Source organism: Mastigoproctus giganteus, chromosome 13 (genome assembly GCF_048544385.1).
Source record: "Mastigoproctus giganteus isolate SK-2022 chromosome 13, ASM4854438v1, whole genome shotgun sequence".
Taxonomy (NCBI): domain Eukaryota; kingdom Metazoa; phylum Arthropoda; class Arachnida; order Uropygi; family Thelyphonidae; genus Mastigoproctus; species Mastigoproctus giganteus.
In genome coordinates, this window is record NC_143587.1 from 105,308,780 (window position 1) to 105,334,751 (window position 25,972).

The window sequence follows — 25,972 nt, forward strand, 5'->3', positions numbered from 1 at the left end:
TGAAGCTATGAGACAAAATAGTGAGATATCTGTTAAAGACTTTTGGAAACAATTCAATGTTTTAGATGCTGTAAGAATAATTGAAGAATCTCGGGATGAAATTCACAAAAAAACATTGAATGGTGTCTGGAAGGAACTTTGTCCATTTTTTTCAAAAATGAGACGAAAACAACACCAGAAACTGATCATGTCGCTCATGTGATAGAAGAAGTTGTTAATCTTGCCAGGCAATTAGATTTGGAAGTCAGTGGTGATGATGTCAATGAGCTGTTAGATTCACATAGTCAGGAGCTGACAATGAATGAGCTCATTGAGATGCGTGAGCAAAATGTCACTGAAGTATCCGACACTTCAGACCCAGTTCCACCAGAAAAGCACATGACAATTGCAAGCTTGACAGAAGGTCTCAGCTCAATTAAAAAGGGCTTAAAAATTTTAGAAAACACTCCAACGAATAACGTGTTATAGCTACAAAGCTAGGAATAAAAAAAATTATTAGCTTGCTACGAAGAAATTCTGCTTGAAAAAAAGAAGGCGCTGTGTCGTCAGACGAATTTGTTAGATTTTATGAAGCCATCGACATCAAAATAACTTTTTTACGTAACTCATTTATTTTTTTTATACATATTTTGTATTAATATTATAAAGAACTGCAATTTTATTAAATATTTTTTTTCTAAACTAGTGTTTTTGTTAGTCCTTGGACCCAATTACACAAAATTTATATGTATCTATATACAAAGTTGTACCCCAACTTACTCGAATTCGACTTAAGTGATTTTTGTCGGACCCACCTATCGCGTAACTTCAGGGTATTACTGTATAACCTAGTCTGTAATCGATTCACAAAGGAGGTTAGGAAATTGAAGGCAGATTATGAGAAATGGCTGGCAAAGGATGCAAAAAAAAAAAAAAAAAACAGCAAAGACTTCTTTACTTATGTAAACTCTAGAAGGGGATGAATCAGATCGATCCACTTGATATTGACAGTTCGATTGTTGATTAACCTGCTGAGAAACTGAAATGAGTATTTTTCATCTACATTCACACGTGAAGTCTGTAGGGAAGTGGAGGCCAGAAGCTTATCAAACTCTAGCAGGGAGCTAAATGATTTTGTAATAACTGAGAGCAAAGTGGAGGTGAAATTATTGAAATTGAACATAAGAAAGACACCTGGGGCGGATGTGATCTATCCAGTTGTATTAAAGGAGGTGGCAAAGGAAGTAAGCAAACCCTTAGCCATAATTATGAGGGCATCCTTGGACTCAGAGGAGGTCCCCACAGACTGGAGATGTGCAAAAGTGTCCCCAATTCACAAAGGGGATCAAAGGGTGACACGACCCATTAGTTTAACTTTTGTTCCAAGGAAAATAATGGTGTCACTAGTTAAAGAAGCACCACAGGATCATCTAGACAAGACTGCAGTTATAGTTCAGTCACAGCATGAGTTTGTTATTGGGAAGTCTTGTCTGACAAATTTTATTGGATACTACAATATGGTTACAAAGGAACTGGATGAAAAAATAATTTTGACATCATGTGCTTGCATTTTAGGAAAGCTTTTGATTCTGTTGCACAATGAAGACTACTGTACAAATTGGAGCAGTATGGCATTAAGGGCAATTTGCTGCTATCGATAAAGGGATGGTTGAGTGGGAGAAGACAGAGAATGGTAATCAGTGGACACTGCTCTTCGTGGACTAATGTTATTAGTAGAGTCCCCCAGGGTTTTGTGTTGGGCTCAGCGTTGTTTTCTGTAGCCGACCGGGCTAGCCGAGTGGGTAAAGTACCTGCCCGGCAACCCAAAGGTCGCGGGTTCGATTCCCGCCTCGGGCTTGGATCAAAGTACTGCAAAAACCTTGGGAGGTGCAATATGGCCACAGAAGCCGATGCGCCAATAACTACCAAATCAAAAAAAAAAAATCAAGCGTTGTTTTCTGTATTTATCAATGGTATTGATGAAGGTATATCAGGGTTGATGTCTAAATTTGCAGACAGTATGAACATTGGTAAGGTTGTTAATGACTGTAATGATAGTATACTACTGTAACAACATCTAGAAAAGTTGAGCAGATGGGCTGAAAGGTGGCAACTGAAGTTTAACATGGACAAACGTAAAGTGCTGCATATGGGTAGCAGTAACCCCAGATTAGCGTACCAACTGTGTGGTATTACACTCATGGTAGTAGAGAATGAAAAGGACCTTGGGGTAATTGTGCATTAAGATATGAAGTTTTCTGAGCTGTGCAGACAAGCTGAGAGTAGCTCATGGTATTTGTCAATGATATACAGAAATTTTGCTAGCAGTGATAAGGAAATGATTGTTCCCTTGTATATAGCAATGGTCAGGCCATACCTGAATACTGCATACAGGTCTGGAGGCCTCATTTTAGGAAGAATGTAGAGCTGCTGGAACAAGTACAGAGAAGAGCTATGAAATTGGTGAGTGGAACAAAATTTTGCTTTTACCAAGAAAGGCTTTTTTAAGTTCTGCAAATTGCAGTGGCTGGAGACTAGGCACCTGCAGGGTGATCTAATTGAGGTGTATAATGCTGTGAATTAATATTTAATTCAAAATTTAATTAAATTTAATTAATAACGGTTTGAGCAAGCTCAGTGTTGATGGGATTCTTCCTCTTACTCAGATTACTCACCTGAGGGGACATAAATTGAAATTGAGGAAAGAAAATTGTAGAATAGATGTTAACAAATATCTTCTTTCGTCTTCTCAACCTCCAACCCAAGCACAACCTCCAACCTAAGTGCTATAGGTTCTAATACCTCTCATGTTTGGGGTTTACATAAAAAAAAAAAAAAAAAAAAATAGATGTGAGGAAATTTGCCTTTAGCTAGCGAATGATGATAGTTGGAACAACCTTCCATCTGTGGAAGTCGAAAAGTTAAGTTCAGGGCAGAACTAGAAAAGCATTTGGCGTGAATGGATGGGTGAAATGGGAAAGTTTTTTTTTTTTGGCCGATGCTATATTAGCTTGCTTTCTTACATCATATGCCCTACTAATGCTATTGCTAATTCAAACAGCATACTAACAAGTAGGTCACATATTGTTATTAAACTTAAGCACTATTTTAATTACAAATAAACTGCTTCTCTAACTAGCATTTTTGCCTAAATTTACATAAATATTATTATTTTATGCTAATTCAAACAGTATACTAACAAGTAGGTCACATATTTTTATTAAACTTTAAGCACTATTTTAATTACAAATAAACTGCTTCTCTAACTAGCATTTTTGCTTAAATTTACATAAATTATTATTATTTTTAAAGTGTTACATTTGTCACATTCCGTGATAATTTCATTACATTTCAGGTATATTTGATTTTTTTTCTCTTAAATTTATTTAATTTTTTTTTTCTGTCATTAATAGAAGTGAAAAGTAAATATAGTAAATTATCTCTTTGTCAATTAGTTACTAAGGTTATGACTTTATAGAAAATGTAATGAAACTCTAAACTTAGCTTTTTGTAAACTAAACAACTGTATAATATTCAGTATTCTTCTGCTGTATAATCTTTTTTTTAAATTTCTTTTCTCTCTCTCTCTCTGTATATATACAGCAGACTCTCGATTTACCGGAATCGGATTAACTGCGACATTTCAAGACTCGAAATAAAAAAAAAAAAAAAAAACAACCAGAAATTATAAAATTCAAGTAATAACTAGAATAGGTATAAACAGATGTTTTGCAAGTCGTAAATAAGCGACAAGAAACGGCATTATAAGTCGTCATTTGGAGATCAGTGTACCTATTATCTTTAGTTTAGTTTGTTTAGTAAGTTGTGTCATAATGCAAATGTTTAGTTTGTTTTAAATGAAAATATTTAGTTTGTTTTAGTAAGCCGCGTTGGTTGTTGTGTGCCATCGCACCGCAAAGGGACAAATTTTGTTTTGTTATTTATGTCAGGGATGTCAGTATTTGTTTTTTATAGTAACTATTATTTATTTATTTATTTTTTTTTTTTTGTTTAGAAATTGCAAAAATGATGGGCAAACGCAAGTGCTTTTTTGAATAATTTCAAACTTGAAATTATTCAAAAGTTTGAAAACGGTGCATCCATTAAATCTGTAATGAACCATTATAATATTGGTGACCAAACCATACGCGACACTGTAAAAAATAAAGGGAAGCATCGTATTGGACACCCAAGTAGTGCATGTTAAGTTTTTTTTGTTTTTTATCTGTTGCCATACTTTTTATGTAGGTTGCTGAATATTTTTCGATACAGTAAGTCCAAGACTTAAGTAGCTTCAGACTTCAGATGTTACATTATTTATATTTTTTTATATGACTGAAGATTTCAGTGAAGGGGACACACATTTTGCTATAATAATTTAAAAACCCACAGAATTCCAGCTATCAGCATTATCACAAATTCAGTAAGATCGAGTTTACTACCCATTTATAATGAATTGCACTAACAGAAAAGCCCAGTAACCCGGAAAGTGCAAATTGTTTTTATTGTTTTATGGTGCTTTAGTAAAATGAGCTCACGTGGGGTGATAATAGTGAGTTTTTACCTTAACGCTGTGAAGTTCTTTTCAGAAAATTTAATTTTGACTATTATCATGGCCGACTAAGAGAATAAGTGACAGCGGTACTAGTCAATCTGTCAAGAAAAGGAAAGTGATCGAGTTGGATCAGAAAATTGAAATAATAAGGATGTATAAAAATGGCCAAACATTAACAAGTATCATGCGGAATTCAGATTTGTCAGTGGCAATGGTGAACAAAACAGTAAAGGACAAAGACAGAATATGAGAAGCGGTCGAGCGATCAGCACCAATGAAGTCAACTATAATAACCAAGACTACGAAATGCTTATCAGTTTTTACAGTACAATAATATCTGTTTTTTCTTCCTTTTATGTTTTCTTTTCTTATTTGCCACTCTAGCTACTTCACCGCTGTCCCCAGATAAAGTTTTTAATTGAACTAATTAAAAATATATAACTATTTTTCTTCATTCTTCTGAGGATATTATGTGGTTTTTGTAATTTTGGCATATCAGGGATATAGTAGCAATATATTTTATTAGTCATTCCCGAGTTTGTAAAACTCGACTTACGTAAGAAGTCCTGGGACGTATCTTTTACGTGTGTCGGGGACTTACTGTAGTAGTAGTAGTAGTAGTAGTGGCATATGATGCAAGAAAACATATTTTATGAGCTTATGCAGCATCAGCCAAAAAAAAAAAAAAATTACAAAACAATCCCCTCTAAATATTTGTCCAGTTCCTCCTTAAATTTATTTAACCTATCAACTTCCACAACGACAGATGGAAGTTTGTTCCAGCAATTAACCACCCACTGGCTAAAGGCAAATTTCTGCACATCTATTCTACATCTGTCCTTCCTCAATTTCAATTCATGCCCCCTCAAGGTTCTTAATCTGAGCAAGAGGAAGAATCCCATCAGAATTCAGCGTGCTCAACCCATTCAAGGCCTTATACACTTCAATCAGATCATCTCGCAGGTGCCTAGTCTCCAGCTGCTGCAATTTGCAGAACTTAAGCCTCTCCTGGTAAGAGGATCCCTTCATTTCCCTCACGAACCTTGTTCTTCTCTGTACATGCTCAAGCAAATCTACATCCTTTCTAAAATGAGGCCTCCAGACCTGGACGCAGTACTCAAGGTGTGGCCCGACTATTGCCTTACACAGAGGGACAATCGCCTCCTTTTCCCTGCTAGCAAAATTCCTGTATATCATTGACAACACCCCATGACCTGCCCTGGAAGCCTGTCTGCATTGCTCAGAAAACTTCATATCTGACTGCACAATTACTCCAAGATCTTTTTCATTTTCTACCACCTTAAGTGTAGTACCACACAGTTGGTACGTTTCTCTGGGGTTATTTCGACCCATATGCAATTTTTCAATGTTAAACTTCAGTTACCACTTCTCAGCCCATCTGCCCAAATTTTCTAGATCCTGCCAACCTTTGTATCATCTGCAAACTTCGATACTAAGCCTGATATACCTTCATCAATATCATTGATAAATATACAAAGCAACAGTGGACACAACACCAAACTCTGTGGGACTCCACTAATAACATTAGTCCATGAAGAGCAGCACCCATTGATTACCACCCTCTGTCTTCTCCCACTCAACCATCCTTTTATCCATTGTAGCAACTTACCCTTAATACCATTCTGCTCCAATTTGTACAGTAGTCTTCCATGCGCAGCAGTGTCAAAAACTTTCCTGAAATCCAAGTATATGATATCAAAATTATTTTTTGCATCCAGTTCCTTTGTAACCACATCATAATAACCAATCAAACTTTTCAGACAAGACTTTCCCTTAACAAACCCATGCTGTGTCTGAATTATTGCTGCAGTCTTGTCTAGATGATCCTGCAATGCATCTTTAACCAGTGACTCCATTATTTTACCCGGAACAGAAGTTAAACTAACTGGTCCATAATTACTCGTGTCACCCTTCTATCTCCCTTTGTGAATTGGGGACACATTTGCACATCTCCAGTCCGTGGATGTCTCCCCTAAGTCCAAGATGCTCTCATAATTATGGCTAAGGGTTTGCTTACTTCCTTTTCCGCCTCCTTTAATATAACTGGATAGATCTCAGTTATTTTTGGATTAACTGGGAAATCGATTATCCGAGAATTTTTTTTTACCCTCTATCCCAGAAAATCAAGAGTCTACTGTATATATATATACAGGCAGTTCTCGCTTTACGAGTTCCCGGGTTTACAAGTCCCCCCCCCCCAAGTATCAAGTATCAACAAAATTTAAAATATGAACATTAATTGCAAAAAATGAATGTCAAACATTCATAAATACTGCATTCCAAACCACTTCCATAGCTATACAATACAGTGTACCCCACTTTACGATATTAATTAGTTCCAGAGACACCATCGTATTTAAAATATCGTAATGTGAACCCAATAACAATTGTTTTTTGGTAATTCGTTTCAAGATCTTGGAAATTGAAATTTTCGCTGTGTGACTAAGCTATTTATCTCTATAAAATGTCATTTTTAAGGTCACGAGAGTGACCTTAAGGCCATATAAAAGTCGTGAGCATGGGTTGTAAATTGTAATAGTTACCAATTCAAATCATTAAAATGCACCACACTTTCATCGTTATCATATGTTCCGTTATAAGAATCAATTTTAAACGGGTTTGTGATATTTTTCTAAAGCACATTTCTGGAGGTCATGACCATAAAACAATAAAAACAATTTGCACTTTCTGGTTTATTGGGCTTTTCTTTTACTGCAAGCAATTATAAGCGGATAGTAAACTCGATCTTGCATTTGCAAAAATACTGATAGCTGGAATTGTGTGGTTTTTAAGTTATTATGGTGAAATGTGTTTCCCCTTTACTGAAATCTTCAATTGTATAAAAACATAAATAAATTTTCAGAATCTTCTCTTCATTCCTTTTTTTTTAGACTTCGTAAACTTGTTACTCCACGCGAATCGTGTTAGTTGCAATTTGTGTGTGCCGTTAAAAAATGCTTATGCATGCAATCGTGAAATTTCTAAAGAAAATAGTAGATTATCTTGGAAACAAACGCCTCTTGAAACATTTCTGAAGAAGACTACTCCTTGTGCAACAAACCAACGAATGCCGAGCCAATAATGAGTGATCAACAAGTGTGCATTTAGTCGATGATGATGAAGAACAAACATTCTTTAACATTTGTAAGTCATAAATAATTTCTCTATTATTATAATTTGCTTGATTTTACCGGCTACGTTTTCATTTCTTTCGATAAATCAATCATTGTTTAAACATAAACTAATTAGATAACTAATTTCATTGTTGAGAACGTAACCCCTATTTTTAACCTTATGTCTATGGGAAATAAATTCCTGCTTTACGAGCGCATGCTAGGAACGAATTAACTCGTAAAGTCGAGAACTACCTGTATATGAAATTCCAAATGTAAACGTGAGTTTTAACAAGAAGTGCCAATTGATAAATAAAAATAAGGAAGATATGACAGATGCACCTGTCATATCTTCCACTTTTATGCACTTTTATCAAACCCATTAATTCCTCCACGAATATATATATATATATATTTATCTCTTATAAGATCAGTGTATTCCAAAACTAATCATAATATTAGTATTATGTATGGTAACATTTATTAATATCCAATACTCGTGACATTCCCAATCATGCAATCATGCAATTTCTATTTGTCACATTTTAATAAAATATGGAATGGCTTGACAAATATTTTAAAAAGGCTCAAATATAAAATTTCATGAAATTCGGTCCATTGGGAGTCAAGGTGTTACATGCAGATGGAAGCACAAGCTGAAGACAATAGGTGCATATGCCTATATACACATACACGCACGCACTCAACCAAAAAGAAAGAGGAAAATATAATATGACTAATCTCAATCTCATAGGTGTTCCTCCAGTATACCAGTAAATGCAGATGTGTTCAGAATTCATTCATCAGTATAATTCATATTATGCAGATTCCTAATTAAATGGTGTAAACACTCATTGAGAATCTATAACCATACCATGGTACTCAAGTGGCAGGATTGGGAAACTCTTGCAAGCAGGCCAAAAGTAATCATACACTTCATTCAATTGTATAATTTTGTAATTAAAAATTAATTAATTTAATTCTGGTGAATATCATGAATTTGATTAATTGTCAAGGAATTCTTTAATGTATGAGATATCTTTATAGATGCAAAACTTGAGGATAAGATTTTGGACAAACATATTCAAGAGCAGCTTTAGTAAATGTATAGTAGATTCTTTAAAAAACAGCATAAGATTGAGAAAAATATCCTCACTCTTATGCTACATAACACCCTGCACTATGTTTTTTGGGAAGCAATTGTATCCCCAGTTAAAAATATCATGTCATTACTTTTTATACATTTGTGTTTTTACATGAATATGGTGTTAGATAAGCTAATGTAGGGCAAACATTTTTGCTGGCAGGTTACACTAAATTTCACGGGACTTACTAATAACAATGACAAATATATTCCAAAACAGTTGAAATTTAAAAGATGGATTCTAGTTTACCATTATGTACTTGAGGTTCTAACATTTCCCCTTTTTTCATAATGTTTTTAATTACACTTTTGTTTAACTTATTTCAATTAAATTGGATTTGAATATTTGCAGATTGTAATTTTAAAGAAATATGTTCAAAAACAGCACATATTTCTTTTCAGTGAATATGTGCAAAGGAAGATTGTTCCAAAGAAGAGAGGTAGAAGGGAATAATGATAAAACGTGAGTTTGGAGTTGAGCAGTGAATGGATGTTGACTAGTTGAGGCATGAGTTTAGAATGGTTTGAAAAAGGTTTGGAATTACAAATGCCAGCTCAAAGAACAGTACTCATGGCAGTATCTATAGAAAAAGCATACAGCTGAAACTGAACATCTGGGTTGGTAGAGAGGGAGTGAATTTGTATGAGAGGTATTATTAACCTGATAATTCTGCCATTGACTCTCATGGGGAAGGTATTGATTATAAAATCATCCTTATTTGTAATCAATACCCTGTGAGATTCATTGATATAATTATAATATACACCGCAGTTGAATCACTCTGTCCAAGTTCATCTTCTCCTCCTATCACCAAGAAATAGGTGATACCATTAACAGACTTTCAAAAAGACACAACTTGATGAACACTTTTCAGGCAACAAAAATCATAAACAGCTCTTAAGGTCCTTCAACTTCAACTCCTCACCCCAACAGATGGAAATTTAGTTTTCAAGCTAAATTGTAATTGTGGGCAGTATTATGTAGGATAGACCCTGCACAAATTAAAGCCTAGGATAGGGATGCATATAAACCACACAAAGTGGAAACAAACATCCCACAAAGTTATATAGAAAATTACACAATTACAGAGGACTATGGCTTTAACAAATCCAACCCCAAAGTTCTGTACATTGTACTAACAAGATGGTTAATAGGAACATAGATACATTTTTATCCTCTATCATGACTCACTCTATTCCACAGGGAAGGGGTTTCTAACCACACACTCAGAAGCTCTTTTACATGAAATAAACAGGTTTGTTCTGTTCACTAGTGTCAATCAGGCAGAATTCCAAATACAAAATAATAGGAAATCAGAAGGGAAGAGCCTGAATGTAGATATGAGCTGACAGCTCTCAAGTTCATCTCAACTCCTTTCTATACCTTATCCTTTGCCCAGATGTTCAGTATGGCAAGTAGTGAAAGTATGTCATGAGGCTCCAGTATACATATAATCCATAAATCTTTCACCCACCAGATCTGATCAGAATTCAAGGCTATGCATCGCTTGGCTTCTTTGTTGCAGGACTGTAGAAATCATTGATTCTTCACTGTTATTGTTTTTTCTTTATGTACAAATCTTTATGTACAGTAACATCATGTAAGTGTTTGGAAATCTGTTGAAAGTTTTAATTTTATATAAGATAGAGGTATAGTGTGGTTAATATTAAACTATTTCTTCTGTATACTAGCTAGATCAGTGAATTCCAAAACTAATCAGAATATTACTGTTGTGTATGGTAACATATTATTAATATCTGATACCCATGACGTCTCCAATTGTGTGCTGACATTTGCACTTTCTGAATTGTTGTCCTCCCCCAAACTTACAAAAGGAACTTTTTTCTACAACAGTATTGGAGACATAAGTTGAATATAATTATGTTTCTGAGATTGTTGTAGAAAAAAGTAGACTAATTAATGCAACAATTAGGATTATACTAGGAAAGGTTAGTACTTTTTTTTTTTAATCTTTGATGATTTTATTTTTTTATTTTCTTTATGATTTTTTTCATATTTGAACCTTATTTTTTATCTTTATGATTTTGTTTTAATTTAATTGTTAGGGTATCTGGGCATTCAGAATGACACCTTGCCAAGTATTACTCTATTTGTTGCATTAGTTTCATGGATAAATTAGGGTTCTTTTTTTATAATATTCATAAAGGAATTAATCGATAGCAGATCAGTTGGTGTAACAATTTGTTTAGTAATATTCATAAGCTGGATAACCTTATGCCATAAATTAATTGTCTTAGGTACAGTACTATCAAAAGAGTTGGAAGTAAATCCAGTAGGAATGTGGTTTTTTTAAAAAACATTTTAGAATTAAGTTTTTGATGAAGCTCAAATTAGGACACATGTGCACATGCACATTCATGCATGTAGAAAGAAATTAACACTGTAATGCTGAATGGGACATTGCAAGGTTAATTTGTAATATACAGTGCATGTGATAATATTTATTTATCATTAGATAGTATTAACTGACTGTAATTTTTAAAAGAGTTTGTTATAGAAGATTTGCTGCATTATGTTTTTTCATTATCTATTAATGTTTTATCAATTTTTAATTTTAGGTGATGGACCTTATTCAGGAAATTAGACATTCATTGGCAGAAGTTGTTTTTTGTACTGCTTGTCAAAGTATCCTTTCTAAGGAAGAAACTTTACGTTTAATTAATATTTTGGCAAAACATGGAAATCTTAAAGGTGATGCAAGCTTAGATGATGTCACGTTATCATTGGTGATGGCCCTACTCTATGTAATGGATGTATATTTATTACAGACCTGTGAAGAAAGTGATAGTATGTATATTAATTTTTCCCAGAGTAATAACTTCTTTTAAGTAATGCAGAGCGAACCTTTAGTTGTGCAGCTAGAATGTTTGCTGTAAACCTGAAATGAATAGCAGGATTTTAAAATTTGATCTATAGATATGTCTATTTATGAATTAGAGATGACACATCAATGCCATATTATTTTGTTTGAAGTGTTATTTTAAATTTTCATTATTCGTTCATGCAGAAATAGTTTAAATGTGAATTTTACATAGAGGCACCAGTAAACATTGGCAAAGAAATTTAGGAGACAGAAAACCAGAATGATTGCTGTTGTATTGTTAAGCATAATGTTAGTATTAGTATTAGCCATACAGTGCAAGAAAACCACAGGCTTTTGTTTCTCTAGCCAAAAATAAAATAATTGCACTCTTAATCATTTCCTCCATCAGAGTAATTACCCACTTCTCTTTTAGAATTGTCTTTATGTATTGGCAAAGCATTGGCACTTCTCCAGTCCAAAGGAACTTCTCCCGAGTCCAGTGATGCCTCATAATTAACCTTAATGGTTCAGTGCACTCTCTACCCACCTCCATCAAAATTACTGGGTAATTTTGATGGAAGTGGGTAGAGAGTGCACTGAACTTTTGATGGAGGACTACCAGATTTGACTGCCATCAACTCTGGTAGCCTTATGTCTTTAGGCTTGAAAGTTTACCAAATGAACAATCATCTGTAAATGTGAAATATCTAATTTTATATATCTCAGCCTCACATGTAGTGCTGCTTCTCAACTTTTGTTGGTAAAGATTGATGCCAAGTACCTATTCAGTTCATCAGTTGGGGTCACCTAAAAGACTGCTGTACAGGTTGGAGAGGTATGGCATTAAGGGTAAGTTGCTACAATGGATAAAGGGATGGTTGAGTGGGAGACGACAGAGAGTGGTAATCAATGGACACTGCTCTTCGTGGACAAATGTTATTAGTGGAGTTCCCCAGTTTTCAGTGTTGGGCCCATTGTTGTTTTGTATATTTATCAATGATATTGATGAAGGTATATCAGGTTTAATGTCCAAGTTTGCAGATGATACAAAAGTTGGCAGGGTTGTTAACGACAGTAAAGACAGTATACTACTCCAACTGGATCTAGATAAGTTGGGCAAATGGGGTGAGGAGTGGCAACTGAAGTTTAACATTGACAAATGCAAAGTACTGCATATGGGTAGAATAACTGAAGAGAAACGTACCAACTGTGTAGTACTACACTCAGGGAAGTGGAAAGTGAAAAAGACCTGCCGGTAATTGTGCAGTCAAATATGAAGTTTGCTGAGCAGTGCAGATGGGCTGCCAGGGCAGGTCATGGAGTCTTGTCAATGATATATAGGAATTTTGCTAGCAGGGACAGGGAGGTGATTATCCTGTTATACAAGGCAATGGTCAGACCACACCTGGAGTACTGTATACAGGTCTGGAGGCTTCATTTTAGTAAGGTTGCAGAGTTGCTAGAATGAATACAAAGAAGGGCAACAAGATTGGTGAGGGGAACAAAGGGGTGCTCTTACCAAGAAAGGCTTAAGTTCTGCAAATTGCAACACCTGGAGAGTAGGCACCTGCAAAGTGATCTGATTGAGGTGTATAAGGCCTTGAATGGGTTGAGCAAGCTGAATGCCAACGGGATTCTTCCTCTTGCTCAGATTAAGAACCTTGAGGGGGCATAGTTTCAAATTGAGGAAAGACTAGCTGTAGAATAGATGTACGGAAAGTTGCCTTTAGCCATCGGGTAGTTGATTGGTGGAATAGACTTCCATCTTTTTTTGTGGAAGTTGGTATCCTAAATGAATTTAAGGCTGAGCTGGACAGGCATTTGGAATGAATGGAGGGATGAAATGGGAGGTTTTTTTTTTTTTTGGCTGATGTTGCATATGCTTGCTTTCTTGCATTGTATGCCTCTACTAATGCTAATGCTTTTCTTCACCCATTACATGCAAGGGTCCAATCTGATTTGATATTTTTCTTCTTTGTATTCACATATGAAAAACTCCTTATTCACATTCTTTGTTGTCTTAGCCAGTTCTTCCTTTATTTCTTTCTCATACTCAGCCTGCTGTAATGTAATCTACTATTACAGATCAATATTTAGCTGGTCTAGTCTAGGTACTTTTCCATCACTTTCCTATGCCATCTTTTTCTGCTTTATTAGACTGGCCAGCTCTGTATTCATCCATCTTGGCATCCTCCTCATGCTATATTTTCTCACTTAGAAATCACTAAGTCCCTGATGAGTTCCCATTTCTGTTTTTTTATGCATGCATTTGTTTCTTCAGTATGTCACATTTATCTAATAATGCACAAACTTTTTATTTGATATCAGAAAAAGATCTTAAATAAAAAATAAATAAAAGAAAAAAAAAAAACTACTAAACCCACTGCAGAGTGGGTTTAGTAGTTTTTTTTTTTATTGGAGATTTTTTTTTTTTTTTTTTTTTTTTATATCAAATAAAAAAATTTGTGCATTATTAGAAAGAAAATCTACTAAACCCATTTGTTCGCAAAGAAGGTTTCATGAGTCTCATAAAAATCTCTTAGCACAAATTGGCTTTTCATACATCAATTGTCAGAAATGAGCACATGTTGATAAATATTTAACTTATCAAACTCTAACAGGGAACTAAGTGATTTTGTGATAACTGAGAGCAAAGTGGAGGAGAAATTGTTGAAGTTAAATGCAAAAAAGGCATCTGGTGTGGATGGAATCTATCCAGTTATAATGAAGGAGCCAGCAAGGGAAGTGAGCAAACCCTTAGCTGTAATTATGAGCGCATCCTTAGATTCAAGGGAGGTCCCCATGGACTGGAGATGTGAGAATGTATCCCCAATTCACAAAGGGTGTTCAAAGGGTGACACAATTATAGACGTGTTAGTTTGACTTCTGTTTCTAGGAAAATAATGGAGTCACTGGTTAAAGATGTGATACAGGATCACCTAGACAAGACAAGACAACAGCAATAGTTCAGACACAGCATAGGTTTGTTAAGGGGAAGTCTTGTCTGACCAGATTGATTGGATACTATGATGTGGTAAGAAAGGAACTGGATGCAAATAATAATTTTGATATCATATACTTGGATTTCAGGAAAGCTTTTGATACTGTTGCACATGGAAGACTGCTGTACAAAATGGAGTGGTATGGCATTAAGGGCAAGTTACTGCAATGGATAAAGGGATGGTTGAGTGGGGGAAGGCAGAGTGGTAATAAATGTACGCTGCTGTACGTGGACTAATATTATTAGTGGAGAGCCCCCCCCCCCGGACATTTTATGCAGGCAGTATTTAGTGAGTGAGCCGACCGGGCTAGCCGGGTGGGTAAAGTGCCTGCCTGGCAACCCAAAGGTTGCGGGTTCGAATCCCGCCTTGGGCTTGGATCAGAGTAGAAAATGCAAAAACTTTGGGAGGTGCAATATGACCACAGAAGCCAATGTGCCAACAACTAACAAAAAAAAAAAAAAAAAAAAAAAAAGAGGTAAACAAGAAAACAAGTAAACTTATTGCAACTGGATTTTACAGTGCATTTAATTAAGGCTGGATATTTTGAATAAGACATTTTTTACAGATGAGATTTAGTTCCTTCTAATGGGGCCATCAATATCCAAAATCATGCATATGAATATCAGTACATATTGCACGAGGAGCCACTTCATTTGCAAAAGATTGGAATCTAGTTCAAGGTGTTGTAATTCTGCAAGATTGAGCTAATCTTTTTTTATGTTGTCGGTAACCTTTGAGTTGTGCTTTCAAAAATCTAAATATGAAGTATGTACTGAGCCTGTTTACAAGAGAAAGGTGGTCTCTCCCACAAATCCAGAACTTCGGTGTCAGTAGGAATCTGTGTTCAGAAATTGACTAATTTCAAAGGGACTTTGGCTGGCACCACAATCACAGGGCTTGACTTTGCCTGACGTTTTCCTATGGGATGCTTGATGTAGCATGTTTAGATAAATAGTTGCCACAATCTGTAGGAATTGCAAAATATTATTAAGACTGTTAATGCATGTTGCAGAGAATGCATAGCTCCATTGAGCATGTTCTTTTATGAGGCTGGAGGACATTTTTGTGTTTTTGAAATATTTGTTTTGATAAATGTTTGAAGTGCTTATAAAATTTCACATTCTAGTATATTCATTTCCAGTTTATAGTAGAAATTTAGTTGTTTCAACAAAAGAACTATTATTGCGTATTTATTAAATGTTTATTAATTATAAAGTGGTATTTTTTGTATATTTATTGTGCTAATATATATGTTGCAATATTTAGCACATATTGTGAATGTCTGCTATAATGAAAGCTGAGGAAATCAGAAAAAAACACTTAACAAATTCTTGTTATATTCAAATTACAAGTTAAAAAGGAGGACTTCTGACACTCTTGAAATCCTTGTTCAAAATTTTAAAGCAGTTAATGTAATTTGACTGTTATCAAGCCGTAATTTTAAAATCCTGGTCAAAAATTAATTTCTGATATATAATTAATGTTTATTTCCTTTTTGGTTTTGATGAGGATGCCCATCTCCTAACTTCAACTTTCCTGATCTTTTCTTTTCATTGTTTTCCTTTAGTTTGTATTTTACCTACGATTGTGTGCATCTGGTTTTTACTTTTTCAGTTTCCAGAATTCATTCTGTTTTCTCTTTAGTTCATAAAATCAAAACTGTTATCATTGGACTTTTGTTTCCAAAACTCTTTAACCATTTATGGAGCACTTATAGAGATATATGTTTTTCATTTATGGACTGTGTGGAGCAGGGCTTTTTTTGTGATGGTACGCAACGGTACGGCGTACCGGCACCTTTTTTTAACAGCGTGTGACATGGCTGGCACGTAGTGAGTGTCAACCATGCCAGCCGTTTCCGTCTATTAAGGAGATCGCGGGGACAGCACCCGCCATTCACGGCCGTATACTAGCAGTCTGGACGGGGTACCCGTTTCTGAATCTCGACCAAAACTTCATTATGAAATTATTTTTACTTATTTTTTTACTTGGTACTTATTTTCACATTTTACTTATTATTTTTTATTTATTAAATAAGATTCACCTGTGACTTATTTTTTATATACTTGTATAATAAATTTATGCTTAATAAACTGTGTTAATAAAATTAATGGTCGAAATTCAGTATCGGGTACAGCGTTCCGACTGCTAGCAATACGGCTGTGATTGATGGGTGCTGACTCCGCCCAGTGTCATGTGATCTCCTTAACAGACGGAAACAGCTGGCATGGTTGACACGCACTGCGTGTCAGCCATGTCACACGCTGTTAAAAAAGGTGCTGGTACACTGTACCGCACGTAGTGGCTGACACCCACTGCGTGCCAGCCGTGCTGGCACGGAATTTTTCCTGATAGCAAAGAATGAGTACCGGCACCTATTTTTTTTACAAAAAAAAGCACTGGTCGGGAGTATATGTATTTATACTCCCCACAGTGATCCTCTGATCCAGTGGCCACCTGAAGAATGGATACAACGATTGTTGGTATTTATTCTTTGTGTTTGTCTTATATCTATTTTCTTGTGTGTCCTTTTAGTGATAGTTCACATTTTTTGGCATTGGCAGTTATCAAGATGCCGGTCTAAATTTATTATTTATTGGCTAATAATTTTGTCTGTTTTTGATCTTTATCTAATCATCATCAGCCATTTTCAATCCACTGCAGGATGAAGGCCTCTCCAGCAACTTTTCAGTTCCTTCTATATTGTGCAATGGCCATCCATTTACTACTCACAAACTCATGCATTTCATCTGTCCATCTTGTTGTTGTCTTCCAGGTTTTCTCTTAGCTCCTCTTGGGTACCATTCTGTTATTTTCTTAGTCCATCTGTCATCATGTCTTCGAGCTATGTGTCCTGCCCAAGACCATTTTAGTTCTTTTTTTGATAAGAATGTCTACTTAGTTTGCTACCTAATCCATGTGTTTCTCTTCTTATCTAACAGTCTGATTCCCAATATAATTCATTCCATTCTTCGCTGTGTAGTTCTCAGCTTCTTTTCCATTCTTTTGGTGAGTGCCCAAGTTACACTTCCATAAGTCATGGTGGGTAGTATACATTGGTTCATTATTTTACGTTTCAGACAAATTGGGATATTGCTCCTCAGTATGTGACTATATTTCCTGAATGCTATCCATCCAAAATTTATTCTTCTCTTGACTTCCATCCATTTATCATTATTACAGCTAATGACTTGTCCCAGATAAGTATATATGACTCCACCTTTTCAATTACTGCTCCTTCAATCATTATATCCCTTTCTGTGGCATACTTGTTCATCCTTACTTTTGTTTTAGCCATATTCATCTTTATCCAAAATCCTTACTAACTCTGCATAACTGATTACAATTTTCCTCTAATTCTTTGGGATCGTGGCTTATGACCACAATATCATCTGCAAATCGTAAATGGTTTAGGTACTCTCCATTCACATTGACTCCTTTCTGCGACCAGTCTGATCTTCTGAAAGCTTTCTCAAGGGCAGCAGTAAACAACTTCGGAGATATTGTGTCTCCTTGTCGAACTCCTTTCTCAATTTTAAATTTATTACTGTCTTTGCCTAGTCTAATAAAGGAGGTAGCACTCTCATATATTTTCTTCAAAATCATAATATATGGGATATCTATGCCTTGTCTTTCCAGTGCCCAAAACATTGCCTTATGCTATATGGAGTCAAATGCCTTTTCATAATCCACAAATGCCAGGCATAATAGTGTTTTATATTCATTTGCCTTCTCCATTAGCTGTGACATTACCTGAAGGTGATCCATAGTTGAGAATCTTGTCCTAAAGCTAGCTTGCTCTTTCGGTTGATTCTCATCAAGTATTCTTTCTAATCTGTTAGTAATGACCCTTGTGAACAACTTGTAGATGTGGGATAACAAGCTAATTGGTCTATAATTTCCAATTTCTGATTTATCTCCTTTCTTAAGCAACAAAACTATGATTGCATTATTCCACTCCTTAGGCGCCACACCTTTTCTCATGTAATTTGTGAAGAGTCTTATCAGTTTTTGTGTCATGTCTCTTCCTTGCAATCTTAATAACTCTACGGTAACTTCATCTTCCCCCCGGAGTTTTCTGATTCTTCATTTTCTTCAATGCATGTTCTACTTCATCAGGAAGGATATCAGGTATGTTGTGTGTTACTAATTTGCGTTCCATCTTCCCCACTGCTGGCATCATTCACTCGCTCCTTGTATAACTCTATAGTAGTCTTCTGCTATTTGAATTATGCCTTCTCTGCTATTCATAAGTACACCATCGCTATTCTTCAGTTTCAGTATCATTTGTCTTTCTGTATTACTGCTCATGACTGCTGATTTAAATCCTTTGTTTTCCCTTAATGCTTGTTCTACTTTTCTTGTGTTAAATTTTCCTATGTCCTCTCTGAGTCTCTTTGTAATGGCTTTGCATGACTCAGTATACTCAATTTTGTCTTTGTCAGTGTTTTTCTTGCTCTTCATTTGTCATCTTCGGTTCATCATGACAAGTGTTTCTTGACTGATTTTTTCTTCTTTGGATTTCTTTTTACCTATAGGTTTCTTGGGCTTTATTACTTTCAGAAAGTTGTGATATTCCTCGTCGATATCTTGGTCCTGAACAGTCTGCAGAAGCTCAAACTGGTTCTTAAGTTCCAGTACATACTGCTTTTTCTCCTCTTCTGTTATCTTAAAGACTTTGTATTATTTACTCGAGTCAGTTTTTTCCTTTCTTTTCTTACATCTATATCAAGTGTGCATCTTACCATTCTGTGATCACTTCCAACATTTACCTTGTTCAGGACAGTAACATCAATCACAATATATCTTCTGTTAGTGAGGATGAAGTCGATTTCATTAGTTGTTAATCCATTTGGGCTCTTCCATGTCCACTTTCTGTTCACCCTTTTCTTGAAAAAAGGGTTCATTACTGACATTCCTCTAGATTCTTTCACCTCTTTCATTTCTTTCACCAATTCCAAAATTTCCTATAGTTCCCCTTTCTGCACTGTTTTGTCTCTTTCCAACCTTAGCATTTAAGTCCCCCATAATGATAGTGTAGGGAGTTTTCTTTTCATCTAGAAGACTCAATTTCAGTATGTATTTCTTCATCATGATGGCTCGATGTTGGTGCATAAATAATTATAACCTTTAACTTATACCTCATAGAAATCTTGAGTAGTAGTCTTGTTGACACCCTTGGTGATGCTTTAGAATTCCAAAATTTTTTTATATCTTTATGGACCAGAAAGCCAACTCCACCTTCACTCCTTTCACTGTTTCCATTGGTGTACAGCAGATTTCCACTTGATAAACTTATAAGTGATTCATTTCTTCTTCTTGTTTCAGCCAAGCCGATGATATTCCAATTTACATTTTCTAATTCCTTTTCCAGCTCTAGTATCCTGTCTTCACCGATGAGTGATCTTACGTTGTAACAGGCCAAATTCAGTTTCCGTGCATGGCAGCCTGATCGTACACAGAGATTCTTAGCATCCTCTGCTTCCAACTCTGATCCTCTCGCTGCCGTAAGAGGGGGAGTGAAAGCTGCTGGGGACTGAGGGCCATTTGTTTCGTTGTGCTGTCGTTTGCTGGAGGGTTTGGTCTTTTCCTTTTGACGCTGACCAGGTGTCTTGAAGAGAACTTTTCTTTATCTAATATTTTCATAAAAAAATTTTTTTTAGTACATATTTTACCACGTTTCTTCTATTTAATCTTCTGTCTTTGTTATTCGTTTGTTTGTTTCTTCGCTCTTTTTCTGCTTCCCCTCTTTTTTCCCCCTCTCTCTATAATTTATATTTCTTTTATATACACACACAGTCAGCCACATAAATTGCATCACCCTCTTAAAGTTTAATATTTACTTATTTCCCTCTATAGGTAAAATTATATCATCTAAAGACTCTATTACATTATCTTGTAAACCCAGTGTGGTATTACATCATCCTGTAATATTAGATTGGTATTGCATCATCTTGTTTATAAAAGATCCACCTGCTGCTATCTATCTACCTTCACTTCCTTTTCAGCAGCAGCATGGTATACACTGAGTTAACTCCTAGCAAGAAAAGCATAATTATTGGTTTTTATAGGGAGGATCTTTTTAGTTAACACATATCTGCAAAATTTGGCTGTAACTAGTCTCCTTTGTCAAGGTTACTTAAAAAGAAATGCAAGACCAGAGATGTCAAAATAAAATCTGGAACTGGACTGAAACAGAAAAGTATTGTAACACAGGACAGAGGTTCGAAGCGTCTTTGCCTTCAAGATCATTTTGCAAGTTCCACAGACCTAAAATCTATGTGGAAGGATTATACTGGGGTAAAGTGATAGAACTGTTTGACAAAGACTTGTGATGAATGATCTGAAAGTGTATCGACCTTGTAACAAGTCCTTATTAACAAAATCCAAGGGTGCCTCCGTAGCCAGGTGGGAAGGAGCAGCAGTGCGCAGCACACGCTTCTTGATTAGACCGGGGTTCGAGCCCGTCACCACCCAATGCGGAGGATGCGGAAAGGTCAAGGAATGACCACCGCATATCCCGGAGCAATATGGCCTTAGTTGCTAATGCTCCTAAAAACCAACCAAACAAACAAACAACAAAATCCAAGAGGCAAGAACAACTTACTTAGGCTAAAGAATGTGTTTATTGGACAATTGAGCAATGGGAATCTGTAATATTCTCAGATTAATCCAAATTTAGGATTAATCAGGTGGCAAATGCTACATTTGGCATAGATCTAATGAAGCTTTTCACACTGACTGTACTCAGTCAACAGTAAAGTTTTTATTGGCCAGATATTTTGGATGTGCATAACAAGCAAAGGAGTAGGCAAATACATTTTGTAAATGGTTCTGTTAATGGTGACTACTACACAAGTTTTAAAGGAGACTCTTCTGCTTGTCATTAGAGCGCTCTTTCAAGGAACAAAATATTGTTTTCTAACATGACTCTTTACTTGTCACCCAGCATGTAAGGTTAGTACAACACTACATAATCATTTAATACAATTTCTGGTATGCTAATTTTAACTGGTTTCAAACACTATTTTTTCGTTTTTTTTTTTTTTTTTTTTTTTTGTCTTCAGGTGAAGAAGTTCGTTCTAGGCTGCAAAATCTGATCCTTATCATTGCCAAGAAATAGTTTCAATTTGAATCTGATTGAAAACTGCTCAACTGTCATGGAACAGAAAATTGCTGCTAAAAGCCATCAAGCAAGATAACATTGCAAGAAACTATTATTCATGTCTGGTATCATGAACCAAGCAGCGATTATATTAGGAATCTGATACGTTCTATGCCAGACAGGTGCAAGGCATTAATTAAAGCTTGTGGTGGGCCAACAAAATGTGTCTTTTATAGAAGACACATTTGTACCAGCAACAAACAACATATTTGTTTGTTGCTGGTACAAATATTTTCCATCTTATTTTGTAACATTAATTCAAACATTGGTCACAATGAAAAGGCATTCAAAGGTGTGCAGTGTGTTTCTGTGATTATTTATAAATAAATATGTCTAAATAGTTTTTTCTTTAATTTATTTTCTTTTCAATCAAGTGCATAATCATTTTACATCAATGTATAACAAATTTGGAGATTTTGTAATGCATGATTTTGGAGAAAATTTACAGTAATTCAATTTATGTGGCCACTACCATATATGGTGCACAGTATCATGATGCTCAAAAAATGCTACTAACATCACTTTCTATTTCAATCTCTCTCTCTCTCTCTCTCTCTCTCTCTCTCAATTCATTATTGGGTCATAGAGAGAACATCAAGTTTCATCCCTGGCAATCGATTTTAGAAACAGGGAATTGTTATCAGATATGAAATTGCTGAAAATTGTTGTCTGTTCATTGTATTCTTTGTTGGTACGCATCCATGTGCAAATCATCACTTAAAATTTTACAGCAGCTTCTTTGTGAAATGTTTAAAGCTTCTACAAGTTTTTTTTAGCCATCACCAATGGTTTTTAGATGCACGACTTGTTCAGCTATCAGTTTTTTTTTTCAGGCACATGCAAACATTCTTTCAGCGCGGTTATCATATTAAACTTTGTCTTACTTCCTTGAATCTACAATGCCATTCAAATGTAGTAATATCCTCTCCCAACATGATGTATTATTTCCGGTGGCTCAGAAGCTTCTTCATCATTTCCGTTATTTCAGAAATAGATTTAGTAATAGAGGCATGTGATGCAAGAAAGCAGGCGTATGACCTTATGTAGCATCAGCCAAAAAATGGAAAAAAAAAAAAAAAAAAACACAATTCCGCACATACATTCCCTCAAAAAATTTGTCCAGTTCTTTTTTGGATTTATTTAAGCTGTCAACTTCCATAATGACAGATGGAAGTTTGTTCCAACAATTAACCACCCACTGACTAAAGGCAAACAATCAGATCACCTTGCAGGTGCCTAGTCTCTACTCACTGCAGTTTGCAGAACTTAAGCCCTTCTTGGTAAGAGGACGACTTTGTTCCCCTCACCAAGCTTGTTGCCCTTCTCTTTACATGCTCAAGCAGCTGTACATCCTTCCTAAAATGAGGCTTCCAGACCTGAGTGCAGTACTCAATGAATAGGCGCATTATAGCCAGAGCAGCTTATGCACCATCAAACCCCCACAACAACAACAACAGTACTCAAGGTGTGACCTGACCATTGTCTTATACAAAGGCATAATCACCTCTTTTTCCCTACAAACAAAATTCCTGTATATTATTGACAATACTCCATTATCTGCTCTCGCAGCCAGTCTGCATTGCTCATAAAACTTCATATCGTACTGCACAATTACTCCCAGGGCTTTGTCATTTTCTACCACGCTAAGTGATTATATGTTTCTCTAGGGTTACTTCTATTCATATGCAATACTTTGCATTTATCAATGTTAAACTTCAGTTGACACTAAAACCCGTCTGCCCAAATTTTATAGATCTTGTTGCAGTAGCACACTGCCATTACTGTCATTAGGAACCCTGCCATCTTCCAACTTTGACATTAAGCCTGATATACCTTCATCAGTATCATTGATAAATATACAAAACAACAGTGGGCTGAACACCGAACCCTGGGGAACTCTACTAATAACATTAGTCCATGAAGAGCAGCATCCATTGATTACCACTGTCTGTCTTCTCCAACTCAATCACCCTTTTATCCATTGTAGCAAATTACCCTTAATACCATACTGTTCCAATTTGTACAGTAGTCTTCCATGTACAACAGTGTCAAAATCTTTCCCGAATGTGATATCAAAATTAATTTTTGCATCCAGTTCCTTTGTAACCACATCATAGAATCCAATCAAATTTTTCAGACAAGACTTTCCCTTAACAAACCCGTGCTGTGTCTGAATTATTACTGCTGTCTTGTCAAGATGATCCTGCAAATGCATCTTTAACCAGTGACTCCATTATTTTCCATGGAACAGAAGTTAAACTAACTGGCGTGTAATTACTCATGTCACCCTTAGATCCCCCTTTGTGAATTGGGGATACATTTGCACATCTCCAGTCCATGGGGACTTACCCTGGGTTCAAGGATGCACTCATAATTATGGCTAAGCGTTTGCTTACTTCCTTTGCCACCTCCTTTAATATAACTGGATAGATCCCATCCACCCCAGGTGCCTTTCTTATGTTTAACTTCAACAATTTCTCCTACACTTTGCTCTCAGTTACTACAAAATCAGTTATCACCCTGTTACAGTTTGATAAACTTCCAGCATTTTCCTTCCTTCCTTAATAACTCCTCATGTGTGAATGTAGATGTAAAATACTCATTCAGATTATCAGCTATCTGAGCAGGATCATCAATATCAAGTGAACCAATGTGATTCATCCTCTTCCTTCTAGAGTTCATATTAGTAAAGAAGTCCTTGCTGTTTTTCTTAGCTTCCTTTGCCAAAGATTTCTCGTAATCTGCCTTTGCTTGCCTACCCTCCTTTGTGATTTGATTGCAGACTAGCTTATATCTACCATTGGCTTCTGTGTCTCCTGGTAATTTATATGCATTCCCATGCATTGTTCTTCTCTGCTCATTAGTTCATCTGACATTCATTTAGACCTAAACCCCTTGAACAATATTTCTTAGTTGGGACAAAAAGCCTAGTAGCTTCCAAGATTACTTCCTCAAATGCTTCCCATTCAGTATTTGGTGTTGGTAACATCACCAGTTGGTCTCACTATACAGAATGTTAAACTGTCTGGGACCACTGTAGTCACCTTTACGAAAGCAAAAACCCTTCCCTTTACCTCGGATTGTAACTTTAAGTAAATCCGACATCAGTACACTGTGATCATTGCCTCCTAGTGGTTCCTTTATCTGCAAATTCTTAATTCTTGAATGATCATCGTTGATAACCAGATCAAGAGTATTACACTCTCTGGTTGCTTCTTGAGCATGCTGCTGCAGAAAACAATCACCCAGTAAATTCACGAAAGTCTTGCGAGTGTGCGAGTGACCAACTCGCAAGTTCCGGTCAATATCTGGGAAGTTAAAATCCCCAATTATAAGACAACCTGATTTACTGGCCCACTATTTCTCTGTACAGTTATTCATTGTACTCATCAGTCATTAGGCCTATAACACACTGCTACTTTCATTTTTTTTTTTCCAATGCTTGTGTCACACTAAACTGTCTTGGCATTGCACTGTCCATCTACACTGTGCTGCCACTTTATTAGGTACACCTACCTAATAAATTGGCAGCTCAACACCTACTTTATTAAGGAGGCTCAACACCTTCCTAGTAGCATATTGAGCCTCCTTTAGTCTTCAAAACAGCCTGACTTCATCTAGGCATGGATTGAACAAGATGCTGAAAACGTGCAGGAATGTAGTACCATGCAGACATGAGTGTGTCATGCAGTTCCTTGAGATTCGACGGCGGTGCAGGCCTGCAGCGAACAGCCCTTTCTGGCTCATCCCAAAGATGTTCCATAAGGATTGAGATTTGCAGACTGAGCGGGCCACTGCAGCAAAGAAAAGTCATTGTTATGTTTCTGGAGTCATTCCATACTGATTCGGGCTTTGTGCACCGGCGCATTATCCTGCTGGAAGTAATTATCTGACTGAGGATAAACTGTCAACATGAATGGATGCATTTGGTCAGCACCGATGTTTAGGTACGATGTGGCATTCAGACGTGAATCTATGGATATCAATGGACCTAATGTGTGCCAAGAAAACATTCCCCACACCATAACACTGCTCCCGCCACCAATTTGTATTCATGTTGTTTTCTCCAAATTCTGAGCCTTCCATGAACATGATGCACCAGGAACTTTGACTCGTCAGACCAAGCAACTGTTTTCCAATCCTCGATAGTTCAATACTGGTGTTGCTG

The 25,972-nt window shown here is 36.0% G+C and overlaps 1 protein-coding gene across 2 annotated transcripts in view; it reads left to right on the forward strand.

Annotated features, from left to right (window-relative positions):
* The window catches only part of Nup205 (nuclear pore complex protein Nup205), a 738,550-nt gene that overhangs the window by 89,986 nt on the left and 622,592 nt on the right, over positions 1-25,972 (forward strand). For both annotated transcript variants that reach the window (XM_090387115.1, XM_090387116.1), the window contains exon 6: positions 11,393-11,621. In XM_090387115.1, the coding sequence (XP_090243241.1) occupies positions 11,393-11,621 (229 nt within the window). The remainder of the gene's footprint in view (positions 1-11,392; positions 11,622-25,972) is intronic.